General features: G+C 46.6%; 1 protein-coding gene across 1 annotated transcript in view; it reads right to left on the reverse strand.

Annotated features, from left to right (window-relative positions):
- The window catches only part of acj6 (abnormal chemosensory protein 6), a 54,732-nt gene that overhangs the window by 9,399 nt on the left and 20,562 nt on the right, over window positions 1–24,771 (reverse strand). Inside the window, exon 2 of the mRNA XM_077660502.1 lies at window positions 1,008–1,088. Coding sequence (XP_077516628.1) covers window positions 1,008–1,088 — 81 coding nt within the window. The remainder of the gene's footprint in view (window positions 1–1,007; window positions 1,089–24,771) is intronic.

A 24,771-nucleotide genomic window follows, 5' to 3' on the forward strand; every position in this document is an offset into this window, starting at 1 on the left:
TATATGAGTATTAACCCATTAACACTATCACGTCATACCCTTAAAGCGGAGCATAAGTATATCGTACAGGCATGGAATACGTGTTCGGCCGAATATTTACCCTGTGAGTTGTATTGCATGCTGCGGTCGACAATCGCTTAATCAAGCAATGCATCACCGTAAATTGATTTAAGTACAAGGAGAGGGCTAACGAAGTGGTAGCGAAGGTTCTTTCTGCGACTTTGCCGATGTATGCATCGCATCCATTAAGCAACCTTCCCAGGTGTTCCATCTGGACACTCTTTACAGATATGTTTTTTTTATGTGAGTCTCTCCATTCTGGTGTCTCACTGAAGCATGTTAGAGACGCAGCGCCGCGATGGCTGGACCTAAGCGTGTAGGCCTGTGCGGAGCTAGTCCTTTAGCTTGGCCTAGTATAGCCCAACTATAGCCAGATTATAGCTTAACAAATGGCTGTAACTAAACTCATAAGTATAGCAGGAGTTTAGCTTAGTCAACCTTTTTAGAGCTGTGAAAGGTGGGTGTTGCATTTTTTTTTTGTCAAGTCAAGCTTTCTCGGGCAAGAATTTTGAAAATTACAAAATTGTAAGACATTATTATGGAAATGTTGAAGGTAATGGTTCATTATTCTGATATGCATGAAAATATTTCATTTCAAATGTTTCCAGCGATCGCATCGAACAGTGAAGGCTGACATAGAAAACCAATGGAGAACGCTTTTAACGATAGCAAAAACGTGAATAGGAGAAAAACACAAGACTGACATCGGGTATCTGCGGATATATTGATTGTTATAGTGAAATCTTACATTACATGCAAACATTGCGTTCATAAACGGCTTCCCGCTCAAAAATGCTTTTGTCCAGAATTGCTTGGTATAGAACTCTGCTACGTAAACAGAAAGGAAAAAACAGCATGCTTTCCGCCTCTTCTGTAAACTGTCATCTATACGGAAGCACCAGTGCGTTTTTAAATTGCGGAAATAAAGGAAAACAAAATGAACTTACATCATCCATCAGTTGAAGTTTTCTAGAAGTCCATGAGTCTGCCTCCGTTTTAACCATGAACTCCCCGTTAGCCTTCTGACCCTGGAAAAATGAACAGAAAATGAAGCATAACTTAAATCGGTGCCACGGAAAGGTCGGACAGACATTGAAGAATTGAAACTTTGCTGCATGCGAGAAGCGTTCACAAGCCACAGTTACATGTATATATAAAAAAGAAAAACAAAAACAAAACAGGAATAGCAAGGAAAGCAGGCATGAGTTTTTCTCTCTGTCTATATGAGGTTGATATACGATGCCTTTTCTGCGCCGCTGGAGTAAAATAAACTGATGTACTCAATAGCTTATTAAAATTTTATTCTTTGGCGTAAAGCTCATTCAAGAACTGGATATTGAACACATTGCACAATCTGCCAAGCAGCGGCAGTTAAAAACATTTTTTTTTTACTCTTCGCTTCGGAAGAAGTGATAGTGGATGACAGTGGCGATGATAGTGGCGACTATGCTTCGGATGATAGTGGCGACTACGCGGCACAACTTTGTGACGCACGGAAATTCTTCACGTGACGCTGCTTAATGCCTACGGTGTCAGCTAGGGGTTGACACTGCTGACAGCGCGCAGCGTTTCGCAAAAACTGGCGAAAATGAGGGTGTCATGGACTGAGCTGATGCAGTGGTACACCACTTCCTCCATGCACTGCATAATGATAACACTAAGAAAACGAGGTCAGAGGGAGATGACAAAACATGTTTTATTTGTTTTTTTGTGGCGTTTAACGTCTCTAAGCGACTTAGGCCACGAGGAACGCCGTAGTGGGTGGCACCGGATAATTTAGAACACCTGTGGTTCTTTAACGCTGCTTCGGCACTTAAGCTCTGTAACGTGTTTCTGCTTGTGCACTTTCTTAGCGCTTGCATCGCTGCTCATCAAATACCAGAGGTCACCAAATTTGTGGGCTCCAAGAACCATTGATTCTCACCGTATTGCTGGCACGAGAAAACTCGAGCAGAACAGCTGAGCAGTTGTGGCATCTCGTTAGCGTGCTTACATCCATGAAACAGCTAGCGCTCTTAATATCTTCGACATTGTTATTGCGCTACTCAAGCTAACACAGACAAGAACGACACATACAGAAAGGGCGCAAACTATCAACTGATTTTATTGCGTGGGAAATTCGTTTTATATGGACGCATGCCTGTCAGCAGAAGAAGATTAGACACTCATCGTCATGAAGCTACTTGTTTTTGTGTCTTTTCATCTTAACAGTTCATATTCAACGAATTTCCCAAGCAATAAAATCAGTTGATAGTTTGCGCCCTGTCTGTATGTGTCGTTCTTGTTTGTGTAAACGTTGAGTGGCGCAATAACAATGTCGAAGATTACAAACCAACTAGGCCCATTTGAAGCTCTTCTTAGGCTCCTTAAGATAAATTTTTAAGTAAAAAACTGTGACAACAGCGTTTCAATACGCGGCTAAATATTCAGGAAAACGAGCAAACTACCCTGCTCTGCACGCGCTGATCCTTCTTGCATTAAACTGCGGCGCAGTCCGCAGCGTGGCGTCGATTTCGTGAAAATTGCGTGTAAGACTGGAACCTTGGAGCTCAACAACAACAACACTCAACAACAAGTCACGTTGCCAACCGCCCTCGTGCAATGTCACAGTCTGGCAGTCACTTTGGCCTCGGCATGGTTGTTGCTTACTCAAAGCCTAGCCGCTCCACATGCTAGCCATCCGCAAAAGGATGGCTTCCTACCGCCTTTGCCATATGTAACCAGGCCGTGCTTACGGCTTATTATGTTAAAAGCAGAATAATTGCAATTCATAGGAGAGTAGCGAGGGAGCAGGTTAACGTTGGGCAGGTTACAGGCGACGAGAGCTGGCGACCACAACGTCGCTGCCTCCGTCGCCAGCCCGTATTTTATATTGTTACATCACCCTGGTTATTTTTGGCAGAGACGGTACCTCAGAGGAAAAAGAATCTGAATAGAAGTGCGTGAATATGAATTTCTTTTCATACGATTCGAAAACGAATTGCGTAAACCTTCGAGTATCAGGTCGAATATCCGATGGTGAATAGCGAATGTGTATCATTTACAACAGCATTTTTATTTTCACATATCAAAGCATTGAATTTGTTGAAAAATGAAGTGGTAAGCAGTAACATTAAGGGCATCGGATCAGTAGGATCACAGGATGAAACATAATGCTTTTTTACACAATAAAAATGACCATCTTGTCACAATCGATAAACGCAGAGGAATTGCAAGTTGGAGTGTCGTCATGACATTTATAGTGTTGAGTCCTAACTTGTGCTGAGCAAAAAAAAAAGTTAATTGAAATATTACACGCTGGTATGCAGAAAAGAAAGAGCTGCTCTATGTAGCAAAGTATCAGGCTTTCTCTTCGGGCACGTACAAAGGAACGTGTGTGAATACAGTTGCACATATTTGATTGGTCGAAAACACAGGGGGGGGGGGGGGGGGGGGGGTAGCACATCAGACGGATCACTCGATTTTTCCCTACCTCTCCCATCATGTCTGAGAGAGAGAGAAAAAAAAGATATCATTATTATTATTCGCGCCGTTTGAAATATTCTAAATGCTTAGGAGGTTGAGCTTTCCAGTGGAGTACGAGTATTCAACTCTAATATTCTCATATATCTGCCCACCGCTAGAGCTAACGTATGGCTTTATGGTTACTTTTCCTACTTACTACTGCCCAAAGCAACGGTCTTTTCTAGCAGACTAATTTTAATAAAAGATCTGAGAAACAGCGAGCCTATTGCATATCTTCGAACGAAGTATTGTAACCAGGCAGAAATTTCAGATAGATTTTCGATGTTATCATATCATGGATGCCGTTAAGTGACATTCTGTCGGAACATGTAGCACCAGCTTAATGAACTTGAGTCATCGTTATTACCATCCTTACAATGGCCACCGCATGAATAGGCCTCTCCCATGTCTCTCCAACTAACCCTGGTCTTATCCAGCTGCGCCAACCGTATGCCCGCAAATTTCTCAATCTCATCCGCCCACCTAACCTTCTGCCACCCCTGCTACGCTTACTTTCTCTTGGAATTCAATCCGTTACCCTTACTGGCCATAAGTTGTCTTATCTTGCCTTCACATTATATGCATCCATTTATTTAATTTCGAGAAGGAGATAACTCGCGTTTGTTCCCTGACCCACTCCGGTCACTTAACGTAACGCCTATCACTTTCTTTTATATATAGCTTGCTGCGTTCTCCTCAATTTAAACCCGACCCTTATCGTTAGCCCCCATTTTTGTGACCCACAGGAGAGCGCTGGAAAGATATAGCTGTTACGTACCATCCTCTTGAGGGGTGCTGATAAATTGCTATTCGTCACCTGAAAGTAGTGTCAAATGTGTCTCGCCCCATTCCTATTATCTCAAATATTTCACTATCGTGGATCGGACCTGCAATCAATGCCTGTCACAAGTAGACATATTCCTTTAATATCAATCTGCTGAAAACTAAAGCAATGTTCTGCCGTCTCGAAAGGGAACATAAGTTTACTACAGGTAGCGAAGCATTGCAACTCCAGGCGTTAAGTACTTAATTGTCATTTCTTATGCTCCTGTGACATGTACATCGCTTACAAGTAATGATGCTTGCATTTTTAACAGCTAGAACAATGTGAAAACAACGCATATTAAACATTCAGCCACAACAACAAGAGTAGATGGTACGCCGTATGAGACGGTATGAAAGTACGCACAGCATAAAAGCACGTAATTGTTAACGCAGAACACTGCACTGCCCACGCCTAGCCTTCTTCTTGGTAAAAGCAGGAGACAACACGAGTTCTGTGGTGTATCGCTTCGGCGTATAGATAGAACTTTTCGTGTTTTATTTTTTCCAGAATTTGGAGGATAAAAATCTGCGATGTTTTGTGAGCTGAAATTCGGGTACAAATCGGGTTAGTCAGCAAAAATTTCCTTAAATCGGGCCTTCTTGGGTGCCTTTTGGACCAAACACAATCTGCTATAAGCGCGTCGTTTTTGTTCGGGAGCCAAAATGCCCTATTTTTGCTCAGTATTTCCCATACAACATTTGAATGGCAGCTTGCGATGAATAAATATTTCCCAAATCAGATTTTTTCTTATCTATTAAAATTTTTTCTCGTACGCTAGCAGTATACTACGCCGCACTTGTGCGTCCGTTCAGGACCTCCCTGCCTACCTTCCTTTTACACTGCGAAAACAGACACTGAACTTCACAGAGGCGATTTTAATTGCACAATAACCTTGGAGCAGGACATTGTTAAGCTGTATAGCTCTTGATAAAATGATGCCGATTAAATGCTTAGCCAGTGCCCATATTTTGGGCACTTGCTTCTAAAGAGTACTTTTCGAACATGTCTATCGTTCCACGCTCAACTGTGTTCACAGTGTTCTTAACCCCGAAAATTATGTGTATAATTCAAGTGCTTTCCTGTTGCGTGATAATATCAAGAAGTTTTATCGTGCTTTTGCTAATTTTATATAGGGCTCCACAAATATTTCCCCGCACAAATCTTTCCGAAGAGCTGGGGTTGTGGGTTATCTTTATGCTATTTACTCCTGAGGCAATTTGTCTTACGATTCATGTTCATGACAGACGAGCGAGACCCGCTTTTGTGCGGCTTCCTGCACACCCACTGCAAAGTTCCGCGTTTCGCACCCGATTTGTGTACTATTTTTGTCTACTATCTTACTATTTTTAACTCGTTGTTTTTCTTTTCGGTAACTAACCACTGTCACAGCAAGCGCTTGATGAAGTACCTGATAGAAGCTGTTTTTCCAATCCATATATACCGGTCCATGCACCGGGCAGGAGCACATCGGGGCGTCCTGAGAAAAGTTTAAAAAAATGCGCGGGCTGCCAAGGAACAAAACATCATTTATCAAACTACATGCGCAAACGCTGCCCGTTAAAGCATAGCTAAAAGAAAATGGCATATACATGCTGTGGAGCATGGATTGCCTCCTCTGTAACAAAAGTGAAACTGTACAAATTATTTTTATTTTTGGATTAACAGCACCGTTTTCTTTTGGCGCTTGCTTCGTCGGACCTTTTAACAACTCCTGTCCCTGACACACACAAAGACATTCCTGTGAGTGGAAGGAGACGTCATACCACATGACGTGCCGCTTCAGATCGGCCTAAACACCGTGTGGTGAAGCGTCATGGGGCACAGACATTTTGACTTTGATGAAAGATCGATGTATTCGTATTTTATAGAGGGTGTTACTTAAGTTCGAGATGCTTGCACACTTGATGAGCATAAAGCACTTGTGATTTCGCTGTCCTCCTAAAGAATACAGCAATGTGTATTATATCCATAGTTTGCTGGCTTGTCGTTGCTTAAGTTCTAGCCCATTAAGGCAAAAAATAAAAAAAATAAATAGGTGCGGTCTAGTAAATAGCATGCCCGGCTTCCAACCGACGTGACAGCGATTCAGTTCTCACCACGGGCACGGAAATTTTGATCTTATTTCAGCTGTCGCTCTCTTAAAATGAACCACCTGTTGATCTCCTTGGATGAACGGAAGAACAGTTGCGCCCTTAGGGATGATTCGTAGAAGCCGAAAAGTTCATTCCTTTTACATTTAGTCTCTCGAAGGACTAATGGTTGTGACAACGCATTTCGTCCGCAAAAGGAAAACTCGCTTAGAGTATACAGACTAAATGTGTACAAGCTCGAGACCGGACGCATCCAATGGCACCGCATAGACAAGCACGACAGTTCGATAAAAAAAATTAACGCCGACCGGTCATGTGGAACGAAATCAGCGCACAGGATTCCTCCGGCTACACTTGTTGGCTCTCTGGAAGAAGAATTCGGGTTCAGGTGCCAACGTGCAGAGGCTCGTGGGGATCACCAAGCCAAGCAAACAGGCGATTAACAAGCTGTAGTGCGAGGGACGAATTCTAGCACCCGCAGACAGGTGAGTGAAAATTCAATAGAATGCTTTTCGCAAAATCTGTCGAGAGTGTTATATCCGGCACATACACCCATAGTAAACACACGTTGATTGACACGACCTAAAAACACGTTAGTCACGCTGTCGTCTCTGCATTCATTCTCGATTCGGGCAGGGAACCTCTGTAGCTCTTACAGCGCACCTGTTAGGCGCCCATTTCGGACTTGAACGGCGTCCTATGGTGGCGTAAATTATGACGTGGCCATCTCGTGGTGACGTGACATCACGAGACCGTTCTTCACTTGCACGTCACCGGATACTGGACATCCCGTGACAGTGACGTCACGTGATCAGCGTCGTTCACGTGACCAGTGGCGATCACTTGAACCTGCGTCGTGACGTCACCGAGAGCATGCAGCAATATGAGCGCGGTTTATACTTGCTGATCATATGACTACTCGACGCTTCTGATTGGCTGAATGCGTCCCATCGAACTTTGTTGCGTCGTTGAAAGAAGGGGTCAGAACGTGCGCAGTGGGTTCAAGGGGCTAACGAGCGCCAGAGTGACGTCACGCAGTTCGAGCCGCAAGAGCACAAATCACAAAAGCGTGACAAAGCATCGTAGGTCAAGTGCATAAATAAGAAAGCATATAATATAGGGTCACTGTTTTCTGTTTTTTTTTGTTTAACAAAATACTGGCCTTACATTTTCTGCGCACACTTCTTTTCGTTAACAGAGGTAGCGCGAAAAATAAGAAAGTCAAATAAGAAAGTCAAGCGAAGTGCGTCTATGTTTGTAAACTTGTAATGAAAATTTCTTTTCATCAACTATAGCTAGCGCCGCGATCTCCGGGGCCTGTGTAGGTGCTAATAAAAAAACAGGGGAACACTTCATGTATGCCACTCCTGGTGGTCCAGCGCTGACAACTGTCGTTACGGGCATAAAAGCGCTTCGAGCTTCTATGCGTAGTCTTGGAGGCGCGACAGGTTTTAAATTATTGAAAACCGAAACCCATCTCCGGCCAATGGTTAACGGTTCTTGGGCAGAGAAATCTGCTATACAAGAGGAGGCTGTGGAATTTAATGGATGGGAAATAGAATCAAATGTAACTCCAACAAACTGTGAATGCCTATACTTCGTTGCTGCGAAATAACATACATTGTATGCGAACGTAATTAATCTCGGCGATATGAATCACTTTTCAAGTCTGCTGTAAACAACGAAGATTAGACGCGCGAGGAAATAAGTTGTATATGAAATGATCGGCAAAAAAAAGAAAAGCTGAGATAGGAAGAGACACCATTAGGATTAAACTAAACGCTGCCACCGCCTATGAATAGAGCACGATTTTTTACCTCGTTAAATTCGTCAGCAGGAAGCAACGATAGCCTGATTCGTATTTCTACTTAGAGGGCTCCTGGCAAGTTTATACGGATCACTCTCTTACACATCGGTGTACAGGAGCAGAAAACCTACTTTTAAGCCGTCAAATACAATGCAGTAATGGACATATTAGGGCCAAAATATGCAACACTAAAATGAAGGATTTCAGCAAAAACACGACTTAAGCTGTATACGCAGAGTGCGAAGAACAATGGGGACCGGAGTGGGACAGGCAATAACACGTGTGCTATGTTGTTGTCTGTTGAAGCCTGCTTGTTTGTCTATGTGCGATTGCCACTCTTGTCCCTGTTTCAATTGGCGCTGGACCACACTATACCGTAATGTCGAGCCAACAAGCCCACACGTGCACCGAGTACCCCGAATGCGACGGCGAAATGTGTGTCTGTGTACTTTCAGAACGGAAGGGCACGGCAACAACTTGATCTGATATTCGTCGCTAGAGTTGGTACCAGCAGAGTAAAGAGAGCCACAATAACGGGAGTGACAGTGATGCTGACAAAGCTTAAAGTATAGTAATTACACTGCGCTTTTATAGAAGAAATTTAGCGTGCCTCTGAATGGTCGTTCCGTGCACGACCAATTAGCATGCACGACCATTTAGTAGCAAACCTTACAACGCAACTTTGCACGTAAAAATATAATGGGTACAAGGTTTACCCAGGACTGATGCCTGGCAGTTTCTGAGTTCAAATGTTCAAAAAGAAAAAAAAAAGGTCTTTAGCACTGCCTTGGGGAGACCGAGACACGTTAGCCATGAAGGTCTTTGGTCAAGCAGCCCTTGAAACAATAAAAATCAAAATATGGTCATCATCAACAATGCATTAATTTCTCTCTCCCCCCCCCCCCTTTAGAAAACGTTAGCAAATGGCAAAGCGCCATCTTGCGCTACCGTTTTACCGCGAGAGCTGTTACTGGTACGGCTCCTGCCACAGGGTGGTTTCGGTAGGTACGCGATCACTTGAGTACCCCCTTCAAGCAGCCACAAAGAAAAAAGAACCTGCCTGGATTAGAGCCAGGAATCTTCTGATCTGCAGTCAGACGCGTTATCCGTTGCGCCACATGCTTGGGTTTTTTTTTAAACATGCTATTCTTTGAAGTGAAATAATATTCGATGTAGTACATGAACTAGCTACAAGACCTGCAGTAAGCGGTTTCAAAGACGTCTAAAAAAAACGTTAAGGCTACAGAGCATTAAAATGGAGGCAAGGCTGGGTACATCACCAGTGGGAATGCCACTGCGCTTTTAAAGTCTGTCACGTGATGCACTTCCCTAAGATGGATAATGATTTGGCTGAAAGGGGATTTTGTCGAAGCAACAAATTCACAGTCGCGGTGCACCATACGTGTTTTTCATGATGTGTGCAGCCAAATCACAAAGATGATATCAAAGGGATCATCAACGTATTGCAAAGCAGTAAGGCGTTCTATAGTATGAGAAGCCAAATTAATTCGCTTTTTCAAGGTCTGCTGCAAGACATCCCGGAACAAATTTGCCTGTTTACAACTGATGGAGTAATGTTCAGTTGTTTCTGGAACGTCAAAGAGACGGGAATCTACCGATGAAACAAAAAAAGGTCTTTTTCTAAAGCCATGTTTTCACGGATAATATCTCCGTATGCACCTTGTATAAAAGAGTCTTGGTGCACGGTAAAAGTGACATATTTCAAACATGCGCCAGTTCAACATGTCCCGCAATCAAAATTACATTGGGCCGTGAATTGGGTTAAGGGAAGAGCATTGAAATCAAATATCTGTACCGACGTTTTTGAGGCACTGAAAACTAAAATTTATTTTAAAATCAGGCTGCGAGAGAGCGCACAGCAAATGCACCACATGCACGACATGCATAAACTCCCATAAACAAAAGGTCACAATAGTTAAAGGATGCAACCAGTGTGCACAAAGCGTTAACTTAATTGGTATGCTAAGAACGCCCGAACTATCGCGCTGGAAGTGTCTCGAAAAAAAAATTACGCACGTAAAAATGAAATAAACCACGGTGGATTAAACCTAGCGCGTCGGTTGTGACAAGTCGGAAAAGATAATCATTTTGCTTAGTCTCAGATATCAAATCCGGCACAAGTGTCGTAAATATTTTTGCAAGCGCTGAATATCAAGCAAGGCGCAGTGAATAATCTACAAAACATAATAATTTTTTGTTGCTAGCAAAATGTTACAAGCGGTAGCCTTGCCGAGCATTGGCATTGTTTGGGACTAATGTCTGAGCATTGCGCTAAAGAGTCGATATGCGATCTTTCGAGTAGCTTTCACTTCGATTGTGTGAACTTAATGGGACGCCCAGGTGCTTGAGCGGACCACGCGTCCGCCACACCGGCCTATTCAGCTGATATAGACTCCCACAATACAAGCCACAGACCGCAACTCTTTTAATTAATTCGTGTGGGCACAGAAGTCTGAGCCAAGCTTCTCAGTCAAACGAAACAGCTTCATCAACGCTTGTCTTTTGTGCATAGAAAAGCGCAATATAATCTGCATAGGCTACCATTTCAGTTCGTTATCCGTGATACGAAAACCTCAGATGGCACTACTCTGCAAACCCGCCGCGATGGCTCAGTGATTGGGACGTTCGGTGACTGAGCCGGAGGACCCGGATTCAATCCCGGCCGCGGTGGCCGCGTTTCAACTGAGGCGAAACGCAAAAAGGCGCCCGTGGGCTTTGTGATGTCAGAGCACACATATGTATCTCAGGTGGTCGAAATTATTCCGGAGCCCTCCACTACTGCCCCTCTTTCTCTATTTCATCTTTCACTCCCATGCTCGCCGCTTCCTTCACGGCGCGGTTGAGGTCTCCATCGAGAAATGAAACAGTTACTGCGTCCTTTCCTTTCCTCAAAATCAATTTTTGTTTCGTTGTACTGTGTAGAATGTGCACTTATAGCGGCTGTAAGCATAGTGCAAAGAGAAATGGCTATGAGGGACACCTTTCTTGGACGGAGAAAAAAAACAGTAACGCAGACTGTGAAAGACGACCATTAACAATCGAACCTGTAGGGCAGGTATTGCAGAAAAGACGCATTCCTTTGTGGACAACGGAGTAAACATTGACATGTTCTAAAAGGGAGAAAAGGAATGTGTGACGAACTCGATCAAAACTCTTCACAAAGTCGACAGGCCCCGAAGCGCGCCAGACATTTACAGCGAGAGCTGTTACTGGTGCGTACAGCGGCTGTAAGTAGTTACAAGGAAAGGCGTGGTAGCAGTCTTGAAGTGGCTGGACACAGGGGCCGTACCCTGAAGGAGGGGATTCAGAAAGAGGTGAAGGGGGCAGATGTTTAAAAAATGAAACTTTTACGCTAGCAATCGTAGAATTCAGAGATTTGTGCAATAATCGTAAACTTTTTTTCACTTTGGCGCCTTTTTGGTGCCGCTGCTAAAGGAATGACCGCTCACAACAATTAAAATCAGTGATACACGAATGGAGGCCTTTTGAGTATTCTGAAAATAATATAAATAAAATAAAAACAAGATTGCCCCGTTTCTTGCGGATGCTCTGCTAAAAATGTTCGCCAAAAGGTCCAACGAAAGGCACTGTCCTGTTATCGAACACTTTTTCTGATATCGATAAATGCTCTGTCGAGTGATGCGAAAAGTAAGGGAAAAACATTAGGAATCCGGGACACAGCGAAGGCCGCGTTTTTCATAAGCGGCCGTGCGCATCCTTAGGATCCTTATGGACCGTTGCTTTTTTTCATTTTTATTTTTGACTGAGTTTGACACAAGAGCAGCCGATAACTGACGAAATGAAAGAGTTTCCGAGCATACCCGTATTCGATGGCAAAATGCAGGTGCAAAATGCAAAATCGAGCGCGCACCCACAAATGCCCGAGAGGCTGGAAAGAAGAGGTCGAATGGGTGAATAACAACCGGGGTACTCCGCGATCGACACAAAACGCCAAACCGGCACTTTCATAGTACGCCTAGCACGCACTGTTATACGCGTTGATTGCGCATTTCTAACCTCTTGATAGCGGCCGCCGAACCATCATTCAGGCCTGCGCCGATATGTTTGCCCCATTGAAGCCTGACCCCCCCGCCCTAGCTGCATTCTGTGCTTTTCATTCGTACTCACAACAGTGAGGGTAAAGGGGAGGTGGATGGAGGCGGAATGGGACACAAAAGAGCGCGTCTGCCTTTTGTCCACCCGATCGGGGCATCTCGACGTGGCTTCGAGCGCACCCCGCATTGTCTGGTCGCCGCACACAATGGGGCTCTTTTTGCGCCAAATCGAGCACGGGGCGGACGAGCACCTATGCCACCCTCTCCACCACCCTCTGTCGGGTTTCAATGACACGAGCCCTCCAAGCTGCTGCTGCTGCTGTCGTGGGCAGCAGCACAACGCTGGGCGTGGAGAACTTTCCCTTTTACCTCTCCACCGCCCCCCCCCCTCCCCTCCCCTCCATCTGAACAGATCGCGAAAACTTTCGACATAACTTGCCCTTTTCGGCTCGGCATTGTTTCGCTCGCATGGCAGGCAGTGGTCATTGAGACTACGCATCTTTTTTTTCTTTTGCTTCGATTTTCTTTCTTTCTGCTCAGAGCAAGCTTAGTGCTTTGTTTCTTAACCCGTCCCGCCAATCATATGCGGGTATGATGATTGTTAATCATCGTCTTGTTCAAGAACGAAACTTGGGCGACGTTCGATAGCCCCAGCGAATGAACGCGTCAGAGGAGTTGTATTTCGTCTCAGAGAGACATTTATTTTCCTGAATAGTATCGAGTGAAATTCGTACACCGACGAAAATATATACCAGTAAATTTTGCCTACTCACATGGTAAACAAACCACTTCCTGCACTTAACAGTTATCGGGCGGAAGGAAAGTTAATGGGGCAAATTAACGAGGATTCGTAATTCGACTTTAAAGCGAAACTATGGGAGGGGCGAAGGAAGGCAACGAGGCAATGTACAAAAAGAACTGTTCATAATATTCGCCCACACACAGCCACACCGCAGTTGCTATTGTCGTGTGGCACGAGTGCTTGAGATGTTCATTTAGTTTTTGTACCACTGGACCAAACAGCCATCAAAATTCGGTAGAGCGTTCGATACGGGGATGGTGCCTTTATTACACGTGCAGAGCCTCCGTGCTTTTAATAACTTCCAACCTTCGCTGAACTTTTCATCCCGAATTTCCACGGGACATAGGAGGGGTAAATTCTTCTGTTCGCTAAATTACCTAGGTGTGAGTGTTTTCGTATTTTGCAGCGTTTTATGCAGGTCCTGCATTTTTGGGCGACACTTTTAGTTGTGAGACAACTGTTAAATATTGTAAGGCACTGTGATGCACATATTAATGGGAATGGTCTAACCATCGATGCGTACCAAATCTTGCTCCTAAAGTTTGTCTGGCGCTGTAATCGAGTACTTAGGACTACCGTAGAAAACCAATGGAGTGCGTTTTTGACAATAAATAGCAGAAAGCTACAAGCGTACCGAGGAGGCATCTGTAGATATATTGATTGTTATGGTGAAATCATAAGATGTGCAAAACAACTGTGTCCATAAACAACTTTCCGTTGAAAAAATGTGCTTGTCGAAAATTTCTGAGCATGAAACAAAGCTTTATAGTTTTCCGACAAGCTTGCAGGAAGTTGCCTCAGGGCAAGAAATGGGAACAATGCGTTCTTGCGCTCCAGAGATGCACCGTGTGTTATGACAGAAGCCGTGTCGGAGGACTCCGGATAATAATAATAATAATTGGTTTTGGGGGAAAGGAAATGGCGCAGTATCTGTCTCATATATCGTTGGACACCTGAACCGCGCCGTAAGGGAAGGGATAAAGGAGAGAATGAAAGAAGAAAGGAAGAAGAGGTGCCGTAGTGGAGGGCTCCGGATGCACTTCTGCTACTCGGGGTTCCTTAACGTGCGCATGAATCTCAGTGCACAAGCGTTTCTGTCATTTCGCCTGTCGGTGGTGGTGGGTGTGTGGGGAGCACACCCAGCGCGCCTGGAGGATCGCATCGAATCGGGGCAACTACTGGCCACCCTGCGGGCCTAAAAGGCGTCCGGAGGTGCTCCCACTGGAGGGTTGTCCGTAGGGTCCCGGAGCATCCTCCATGCAGTAGCTGCACCGCCGGGAACCTGCCAAATTCGATGGAGCACGGTTGCAAGAAGACCCAGGGTGGGCTCCGTTTATTCGGCTGTCACCGCACAAAATTAAAAATAAATAAAAATACGTAAATAAGAAAATCAGCTTGCAGGCCATTCCTTGGTACGCTTGGATTACGCTACTACATTTCATGCATGCAGTAAGGAATTTCAGTGCTTCATGCATTAGGGCACTAGACACTTCTCGTTTCATTCCCCTCTGCGATGCGCTATAATAGAGGTCCGCGTATTCTTCGTGTATATCATTTACACTTGTAGATACATGCTAGCTCCTCTGTTTTCAAGCGGAGCTTAGACCTGTATTAGTGAGGTGGGCTCCGGCTGAAGGCGACGTATTACAGCACTAGCTGTTATAGGGACGCTGGTCCATTTCTCGGCAATCGGCATCCGCACAGGTGCACGATGCAGTTGTACGCAGGACAAGCACACCTGTAGAGCCGGGGTAGAATGACCTTTGAACAGGTGAGTTTGGGCGGATGGACGGACGAAAATGAACGTACGTTCGAGATTGGGACATTTATTAGTTGTGGCGTTAATAAAATAATTAACAATTGGCGAGAAGCGGCAAGCACCTCGTCAAGCTGCTTGTAGCAGATTCTTTGCTCTTGTCCTGGCATTTGTTTTGTTATACGTGGAAGACTGCTGAATAAAAATTGGTTTGATTTGACTTGGACAGCGGGAATTCGGGCACAGGAGAGTCAGAATGTAAAACGTATAATGCAGATCACTTATTAAAGCTCTGAAACTATTCACCTCTCTCGACGCAAACAAATGACAACGATAATCTCAATGCGTCTCACCGCCTCCTTGAGTGAAATAAAATGAATGAATTAATGAGCTCCCTTCCATGCTTGCCTGGACCACGTGATTAAGAGGCAAGACGCACGCCGGTTCACATGTGCCTTATGGTTTCCGCAGACCTGGGTTTCATACTTAGATTATCTGTGGGCGGCAAGTGAACATGGCAGTGTTCAGTCGCAACGCGCGGCTATTGCGATAAAAACACACGTACACGTTACGACTTGTTTCATCACCATGCAATGGCTTTCACATTCTCGTACACAACACAGCTGCACACGTATGCACAGGAACCGCGTATAGCCTATTGAAATGTGAGGTGGAGGGGGGGGGGGGGGGGGGTCAGTTCAACGCCGCAAGAGTTGCTACCAAGGCTGACCGTGCTTTTTTTTTTAGAGGGACGCGCAAATTTTAAAATATAGAGGTCCTGTTGACCGCGTCACCAATGCGGGAGGAGCGGATGAAGGTGGAATGAAAGAAGATCCGAGCATTCCTGGCGGCGAATGCGCACGAGGCGCGTTCCGAAGCGCATATCGAACCACTGGGCTGGTCGGACAGCTGAAGCTCGGACTGTGACGCGGAGGGGCGGCGGTAGGCGCCGCTAGTGGCCACTGCGGTCTGGGTCTATTGCGGAGAAAAAGGCGGAGACTGTGAGACCGTCACGGGCAAGTATAGGGCGTGCGCCTATGGTATCTTCTCTATGTTGCAAACGAAAAAATTAGCTGCGGTTTAAACTTTGGTTAACTCTGAATCTTCCTTTGCATGGCCCCGTTCACAAACGCCACACACACTGCCGAACGGATTGTCTGCAAGCGCAAGCTCTCCGTATCTGCCTTGGACTGCCTAAATGTGCATCAATAGCAGCAACTGTTCTCGTTGCCCGGGAACATCCTGTTACTACATACATTGCTGTCGACACCATGAGAACACATATTTGGCACCTCACACGGGTTCCCTGTCATCACCTCGCAACACTCCCAATAATTAGGCCGCGTACAGCATTCGCCAAAGTCATTGAAGCCCATCGCGCATATCTTCCATCGGAGTTCACCCCTGCGTCAAGACCGTGCTCACCCTTATGGAGTCTTCATGAACCTCGGGTTCACCTCTATATTCCTGGCATTACGAAGAAAGCTGGTGTATCACTGCCCGCTCTCAAACAACTGACATTGAATCACCTGTACTCTTACCACAGTCACCGCATACATGATTACACAGATGGATCAGTTCACTCGACCAGTTCTGCTGGGTCGGTGGTGATACCGGCCAGATCCATCTTCATGAAAGTGAAGACGACCTATCCAACATCTTCAACTGGTGCGGAACTCGCAGCCTTACGGGCTGCGGTTGAGTTCATCAGTCAAGAACCTCCACATGACTCCAATCTCCTGGTTCCAATAAAACGTCGTGCGCGCGACGTAAATGTGGTTGTACGTATAACAGCAGGCAGAAACAATACAAAAAAAAACGGAAATAAATGTGATTGAGAGCCATAGAAATATCAGCAGCAAGATAGTTCGGCCCTAGATGCTGGAACGGAACTCAGCAAATAAAGCACCGCGATGGAACAAAACAAATTCTGGGGCACGTTTTCGTTATCGATAAAATTATTCGTCTTTCCTTCAAGCAATTGCCGTGAAGTAAACGAATTCAGAAATTATAGGTTATATCCTCTGTTAGCAAAAAAAAAAAGAAAAAAAAACACTTCTTAAATTTTCGCCGGCTAAAAGAGGAAGGTGGAAGGGGTAGTGGCTTCTGTGGAGAAAGCAGTTATTTCTGTTGCCGCGCAAGAACAAAAATTGTGCATTTTGGTGCACTTCTCATATAGGCGGATTACAAAGCCGGTAAGTTCTGTTCAAATTGATCGAAGATAGTAGGAGTGAGGAACATAAGTTTACAGCGTAGAACTTTTTATGGTATAGCTGCTAAGGCCATGGTAGTTGGCACTTGCTATTCATATGAGACTAAAAAAAAAGAACTGCAACACTGCAAGAAGCGACAAAAAATAAAATACGAAAATACACTACGACTTGTGTAGCTGTTCTTTCGATCATCGTCTGCCGCGGGATGGGGAATTTTGCTGCATCTACTAGAGCACAGTGAGTACCTAAAGGGAGCCTGAAGCTGCTCCGATAAACAGCAGCAGGAGATTGTTAGGGCAAAAAATAAATAAAGAAAGGAACCGAAAGCAAAGGAAGAGACTGTAACTAAAGCGCACCCGAAGTGTTCGTAGCACGCAACTAGCACTCATTCTGGAAAGCTTTCAAGGGCTGAAAGGGTAGGACCGCTTTATGGAACGATTTCCCACGCGACGAAAAGAGCTTAAGAGCTCTTTCCGGGGAGTCGTAAACCCATTAAAATTACATCGCACCCGCTGAAAAAACACGACTCGCGCTTAGTTTTTCCTCGGCCGCTCGGTGAGTGCGCCATTTCGCTGCGCGCACTTAGCTAGAGGGAGAGAAGCAGCGCATTGCGTGAGGCGGAGGGCAAGTGTTTCCCGCGTAACTGGACACGAGAGCAGTGGTTGCGTCATTCCGATCGGCATCGCCGCTGGCAGCGCTTAACACTCCCGAGGTCGGAGGACGCTCTGTTCCTTTTTTTTTTTTGCTGTTTTCTTGATTACAAAAATATCTTTTGGTTTGGTTTATGGTTTATGGGGGTTTAGCGTCCCAAGCGACTCGGGCTATGAGAGACGCCGTAGTGAAGGGCTCCGGAAATTTCGACCACCTGGGGTTCTTTAACGTGCACTGACATCGCACAGCACACGGGCCTCTAGAATTTCGCCTCCATCGAAATTCGACCGCCGCGGCCGGGATCGAACCCGCGTCTTTCGGGCCAGCAGCCGAGTGCCATAACCACTCAGCCACCGTGGCGGCTACAAAAACGTTTTTTTGTATTGGGATGAAACATCTTTGCAAATGTGTTCAAAATTAAGGAAAACAGTGCTTATATCACTTTCCATAATTGCGAAAAAGCATCGGCGTTCTTCTCCACTCATTTTTTTCCTTGTTTGTAAGGTCATGTTTTTTTTTTAATTCGTTTTGGGGGAAAGGAAATAGCGCAGTATCTGTCTCATATATCGTTGGACACCTGAACCGCGCCGTAAGGGAAGGGATAAAGGAGGGAGTGAAAGAAGAAAGGAAGAGAGAGGTGCCGTAGTGGAGGGCTCCGGAATACTTTCGACCACCTGGGGATCTTTAACGTGCACTGACATCGCACAGCACACGGGCGCCTTAGCGTTTTTCCTCCATAAAAACGCAGCCGCCGCGGTCGGGTTCGAACCCGGGAACTCCGGATCAGTAGTCGAGCGCCCTAACCACTGAGCCACCGCAGCGGGGCTAAGGTCATGTTCTGACCCCACTTTCATGAGACTCATGTGCACAGTGTGGCAAGCAACATCGATGCGCTACTTTGTAATAAAGAGAACTGATGCGAAAATACTCTATTCGAGGAAGTAGTAACTATGACTGTACTTCCAAAGGACATATACTAAAATTAGTATCTACGACTGCAATGCGAATGAATTGTTTCAGATAGGTGGTTGCTATGATTTATTTAAAGTCCTTCGTTTATACTTCCCAATCTGCCTACGTCATAGTTCATGCACCGTCATTGCTAGTGGTTCGAGCCGGCGAATGAGAGACAGAGTATGCGCGGAGAACTGAACTTGATGACAGGAGAGGCGGAGATGTTGGCCAGAGGTCTCGACTGCATTGGTTCAGTCCTCTTTCACATTAGGTTTACGGGCTTCATTTGTTGGAGGCATATACAAAAAACATGGTTCTAGGGCTCTGCACTACGTTTCTCCTCACGTAGTTCTCCTGTAACGTTCCGTGTAAGGAATTGGACTACGCGCATTTGCTCCTCACTTTCTGCCGAAGTCATCGGAACTGTCATCTGACGTATGATTAGTGCATTGCGAAGGGTCATGTGTCGTGAGCGCTGCCCGCATCATTGTGGGACGATCACATGCCGATCGCTCCAGGTGGAGAGGATGATATCACCAATGACTCATTGGATGAGCTATCCACTGAAATGTGGTAAAAACTGGGGGTTGGAGCGCCCGAAGGTCCAGAAGGGATACGGTAGCCTGTAAAAAAATCTGAGCTGTAAGCACTGAGCGCCCCTGAATCCATTCCCACGACATCCGGAACGCTGAGAAGATTCCGGTGTCTATCGGGTCCGGTCCCATGCGCAATATTCTGCCAAAACTATGCGTTTACAGCTAATTACAGTGTTAGCATTACATAAATCTAAACGTTGCCGGGCCGGGAGCCCATTCTTTGCAGGTTACCGACTGCTGGTCTGAGCGCGTATTTCTACGCACTTGGGAGGAAAGCAGACAAAGCATGCGCAGTCGCTTAGCTCAGTAACAGTGATAAGCGGGATTCCACGCAAAACACAGACGCTTCTCCAACTTTTTTTTTTTTTTTCGGCGTGACACTGGGACATCTGAATTGGCCTCTTCAGTGTACGAAACGCAGCTTGTCGTCGGTCGGGGGGCGTGCCTCCTCTCCCGACAGGAGAGCGACGCTCAAACTACGACGATCAAGTTGGATACGCAGACGACGACTGTGCGTGAGTAGCCGCGATGGTTAGTGATTCTTATAAACGATAATTATAACGTGAATAAGGCTGTTCCCATTCTGCTGCGGACGCTGACGAAATTTTTATAGTGGTAGATGTTATCTTTTTCCTCAGTTTCTCGCTTTCGACGTCGACGCCCGCGACGCCGTCTGCAGCGCACAATGAAAAGAAGGCGATGAACACGAAGTGCCAGACAGGCGCGCTTCTTCGTCACAGCTTTTCGCCCGCACAGAAGTCTCCTGCTTGAGGTACGTGGTGGCGCCGTTGATGGTTCCAGCCCGATCTGCCTTACCTCCTCTATGTGCTTGTGGCATATTCAAATAGAATAACGTTTTTAATCCCCTAGCTCGTTCCTAGTTGTAGTGTCGTCGGCGTCGGAGCCGATATCAGCAAAGACATTGGCATCGCGCTAGGGTGCTGGGCGCCAGTAACCGCACTGCGTATTTGCAGGAGCACCGGCAACGGTGGTTCGCTCGGCGAAATTGGCAGCGCGCCAGGAAGCTGCTGCTGTCGACTGCGGCAGTGTATACAGTCGACTCCGCTTATAACGGCCGCAGCTATAACGAACGCTCGCTTATTACGAACGAGGATGATGCTACCGCCAAAATATGTATTACGGCAGTGGCACTGCGCCTCAGATACAACGAACCCCCGCGGCTGCACGAATCGGTTACATCGAACCAGGAGGCGTTGTACACTCAATCCCGCTGTGAAAACCATAACTATAAATAAAAATAAGAAATACAGGGCGTTTCGAATGCGGACAAAGCTACTTCCCAGATACGGCCTTTAAAAATGCATGCCTTGAAAGGCGGCGCCTAGCGCCGGTCGAGAGTGCAGTCAGCTCTCGTTGCCGGCTTTCTGTGCACGATCATCAACGGCAGCGACCGGTGGTTGCCGTTTGCCATTGAAAAGACTCGCGAGGGCGCACTGCTTTGGACGCTACATTCTTGTCAGCTACATGAACGACGCAGAGCTGAATGAAGCGCGACTTTTCTTTTTTTGACGAGTGTGCCGCTAGATATAAGTTTTGAAGGGCAAAGGGATTACAGGCGACTTTTTCGCCGAATGGCTTGTTGGGTTCGACCATGACATACAAAAAAACTAAAATAAAGAACGTCCTTCTCACGCTCGACTACCGTGCGGTGCGGCATGCGCTGCCTTCCCTCACTGCATTGACCACGCTCTTCTGTCATCGAATGCGACGAGCAAGACCGGCCACTTGACATGTGCGTCATAGCACTGGACCGACCAGATGTCGCGACGTTTCAGTTCGAATTTCTCTGCTCCCCGCCGTGAAATGATAAGATCACGTGGATGAAACAGACAGCGGAGTGCATCAAGAATCGCTTCTGTAAGGCAGTGTTTAGGAACAGTGGAACGATGAACGACGCTGTCTAACACCCGCGTTATGGGATGCATTTGTATTTGTGGCAACGTGTCGTCGAAGAGCAGCGGGCCTGACCTGATGTCGCCTGGGATGACTTCGTTGATGCGGATGATGACGGCGACATCGGAAAGTCATACAAGGACGATGACGAGGTGGTTGAACTATCACCTGCTACCGTGAGTGCTTCCAACGTAATTAGTTATATCGCGTGCCTAAAGCAGCTTGTTTGCAGGAAGAATATCGGCAAGCAACATGCGACTGCTGTGCAGTGCTTGGAAAACGCCGAAATGGGGTCTACTTTCAATAAGCGTGAGCGCGCATAAAAGAGTAACACTGGTCGACTTGTAGTTTTGGCTGCAACATTGAACGTCCACTTAATACGTACCTTGGATACAACGAACGCAATGCGCGTTACCGTCAGATTCGTTACAAGTGGGCGCGACTGTACATGACAAAGTCGGATCGACTATGCGGAAGGGGCGTGGTGCACAAGGCGATGTGCGTCGCAATATATGGACTCGAGAATCTGAAAGGAGGCTAATAGTTTAGGCCAGAATATTATAAAAATTATTTTCTCTCGCAACACAGATAACGCTGAAACGTTCGCGTTACACACTCGTAACCGCCCTTCGAGATTTTTTAACGGGTCGATATATTCTTTTTTTTTCCCGAGTAGTGCTTCGTTTTGCGCAGCAAAAAAAAAAAAAAGGACGATACTATGCCTCTCTTACGTGTGGTGTGACTCGTCAGGCAGATCTGTGCTCGCGAAACCATTTAACTAGAAGGCGTGGCCTATAACGTGTACTTAAGTTGTCATCTGGTGGGCAGTTTATCGTTCCTGCGCCGTCATTGCTGCAGTGTTGTAGCAATGCGAAGGAATGCTGTGGCATAGCTCCCGTGTGGCTCAGGGTTGCGAAAAGCAGTGACAGAGACAGAGATAGAGCGGTGTAGGAACGGCGGAAGAAGCCCCACCATCCCCGCTCAGCGGCGCTCGATCCCACAGGGCTGCCTGGGGGCCGGGATCGCACCAGGGGCAGCCAGGCCCAGGCGCATAGCCGTCAGTCGCGGCGGCAAGAGATCCGGGAAAGAGCAGCAAGGTTTGCTTGCTCTTAGAGCTGTGGGGGAGAGGGAAAGGGTATGGACGAAGTAGAAGAGAGGAAGGAGAGAGGGGGGGAGGGGGTGCAGCGGGGCAATTTCTCCCGGCCATCGATCGCAGCCGCCGGGGCCGTGAATATTTGATGGGGCGCGCGTTGCTGCAGCAGCGCCACCACTTCGACTCTGTGCAGTGGTGCTGGCCCCCCTGCCGCCGCTGCCCATCCGCTTTTGCCGTCCGGTCGGCGGCCGGTCTGCCGTCTCTGCCCGGCCTCGCGACGACGAAGGGGATGCCGCGTCGGCGACTGCCCCCAGGCGTCTCTTCCTTCGTTCGATACGCTTCCCCACTGCGTGATTCTTTTTGTCTTCCCGTGCGGCCTGGGTGGGGGAGGGCGCAGACCGCACGATGGCGTCTCGCTGCGCGGTCTGCGGCGGCTCAATCCTGATTTTGGGAATCACTTTCGCCCCTCCACGAGGAGGGGTTGAACGACAAGCGTGCGACGACGGAACGTAGGTATGAAGGGCCGGTTCTTGATAGCGAGAGGCTACCGAATGCCGTGGTAGCCGAAAGAAGTAAAAAACAACGGCACCAAGGAGATTTTAGTGAACTGTAATAACGGCCGCCGTTGAGGAAAAGAAGTCATGTCTCTACAAAGACTCCGAACTTCGAGGTGCATACAAGCGTGAACATTACTTCAGCGTGAGCATTACATGACAGCATTATTTAAGTTAAATGAAGCGTTACACCCCGCGTCATGTTGCTCCGGAGGCTGCTACAAGATTGCTACCAGGTTACGCTCTCTCTTTTTTTTTTCAAGATGGCCATTGCACGGTGCTCGATTGACCAACTGATGTCGATCATGGCTGTCGTTCAGACGAAATCTAAGCCTTAGAAACGCATATTAAGGCGTGACGTGATCTTATTGAGGGCAAGCATGCTGCCGCTCTTTTTTTCGTAGCTAACGAACCCACCATGAAGGGGCAAAAGGGGAACAGCAACTGGGATATTACTTCATACCAAGTCCCGGACACTCCTCACCTTTCATCCCATATATGTTGCTGAGTCATCGGGAAAGTAGCAAGCCGTAGTGTGGGTCTAACTAACAGCACACATGCTATAACGATCCACGTGCGCTCGCATCTGTATCGGTGCTCGATTCGACATCCCACGTACAAGGTTCGAGGTCAGAGCACGTTAAAGAGCCCCAGGTGGTCAAAATTTCCGGAGCCCTTCACTAAGGCGTCCCTCATAGCCTGAGTCGCTTTGGGACGTTAAATTCCAATAAACCAATAAACCAAACCCGCGTACAAGGTGGACGCAGCAGCGTCCTCCAACGGAATGTTGGAACCATGGCCTCATTATCCTATGGCTTACAAGGCTGTTCGACTACTGCTGGAGTATATTAAATACTCCAGGACATGCTTCAGTTAGCAGCAGTACCTCAAATTTTCCAAACGAACCGGTCACACATTTCATATGTATCGATGCGCATGCACCCAAGTTGGGCACTATCTCCTGTTCCTTCTTATTCCGTTTTCTTTTTTTTCCACCTTGATATCCTTCTCTGAGTGCAGGGCAGCCAACCACACACAATTCAGGTTAGACTTCTTTCCTATGTTTTGTCTGCTTTCTTCCTTTGCTAATTCCTCGCGCGCACACAAATGGTGCCTTCGGGACAGCTGGGCATTTCCTTCTGTGCGCCCTGACGACTTGGTCACTCTGTGCATGCCACAAAGAAAGTCAGTTTGAGGTTTATTTTCCGATCCTGTGGAGCCATTGAGAACGCACACGCAGGTCGGATCCGCTAAGGCTGACTGGAGAACTGAAAAGTATGCATTGAACACTTCCTTGAGACCGATAACGAAAAGGAAACACTTCGTATTCTGCACCGGGAATAAAAACATGCATTTAATGCAGGCGCAAAGTGCAGTGAATTGCGTGAATTGACTACGTATGAAGTGCATTAATTAGTTTCACACTACCGTTCTCCCCCTTCCCCTCCCAGAAACAGAACATAAATTAGACATCCGCGACGTGCGGGTGTGCTGCAAGTCTCTTATTACCATCACAAAGAACACGTCAGATTGCTTCGGCGTATGTGGGGAGAGACGCAGACTTTGGCGTGATTTTTCTATTGATGTGCCTTGCGCAAGAACTGAAGAATTTCAACCTATCAAGAGAGCGAGATGGAGAGAGAGAAAACATTTATTTAAACGCCCTATGTTCGGGTCCATGTTTTTGTGGGAGAGAGAGTTATCAAGACAAAAAGCCCTCTTTCCAGCATCCGTCGAAAAAGCAGTCGCCTGCAAATGCTGAGCGTTTTTTCTTGTGTTTTCGTGCAAAAGCAAAAGACCATCGCTAGAATAGACAAGCCGCAGAGAAAGCAGTAAAAAGGAATATACAGGATTATCATGAAGCTGCTGTTCATT

Source organism: Amblyomma americanum, chromosome 4, assembly GCF_052857255.1.
Source record: "Amblyomma americanum isolate KBUSLIRL-KWMA chromosome 4, ASM5285725v1, whole genome shotgun sequence".
NCBI classification, from domain to species: domain Eukaryota; kingdom Metazoa; phylum Arthropoda; class Arachnida; order Ixodida; family Ixodidae; genus Amblyomma; species Amblyomma americanum.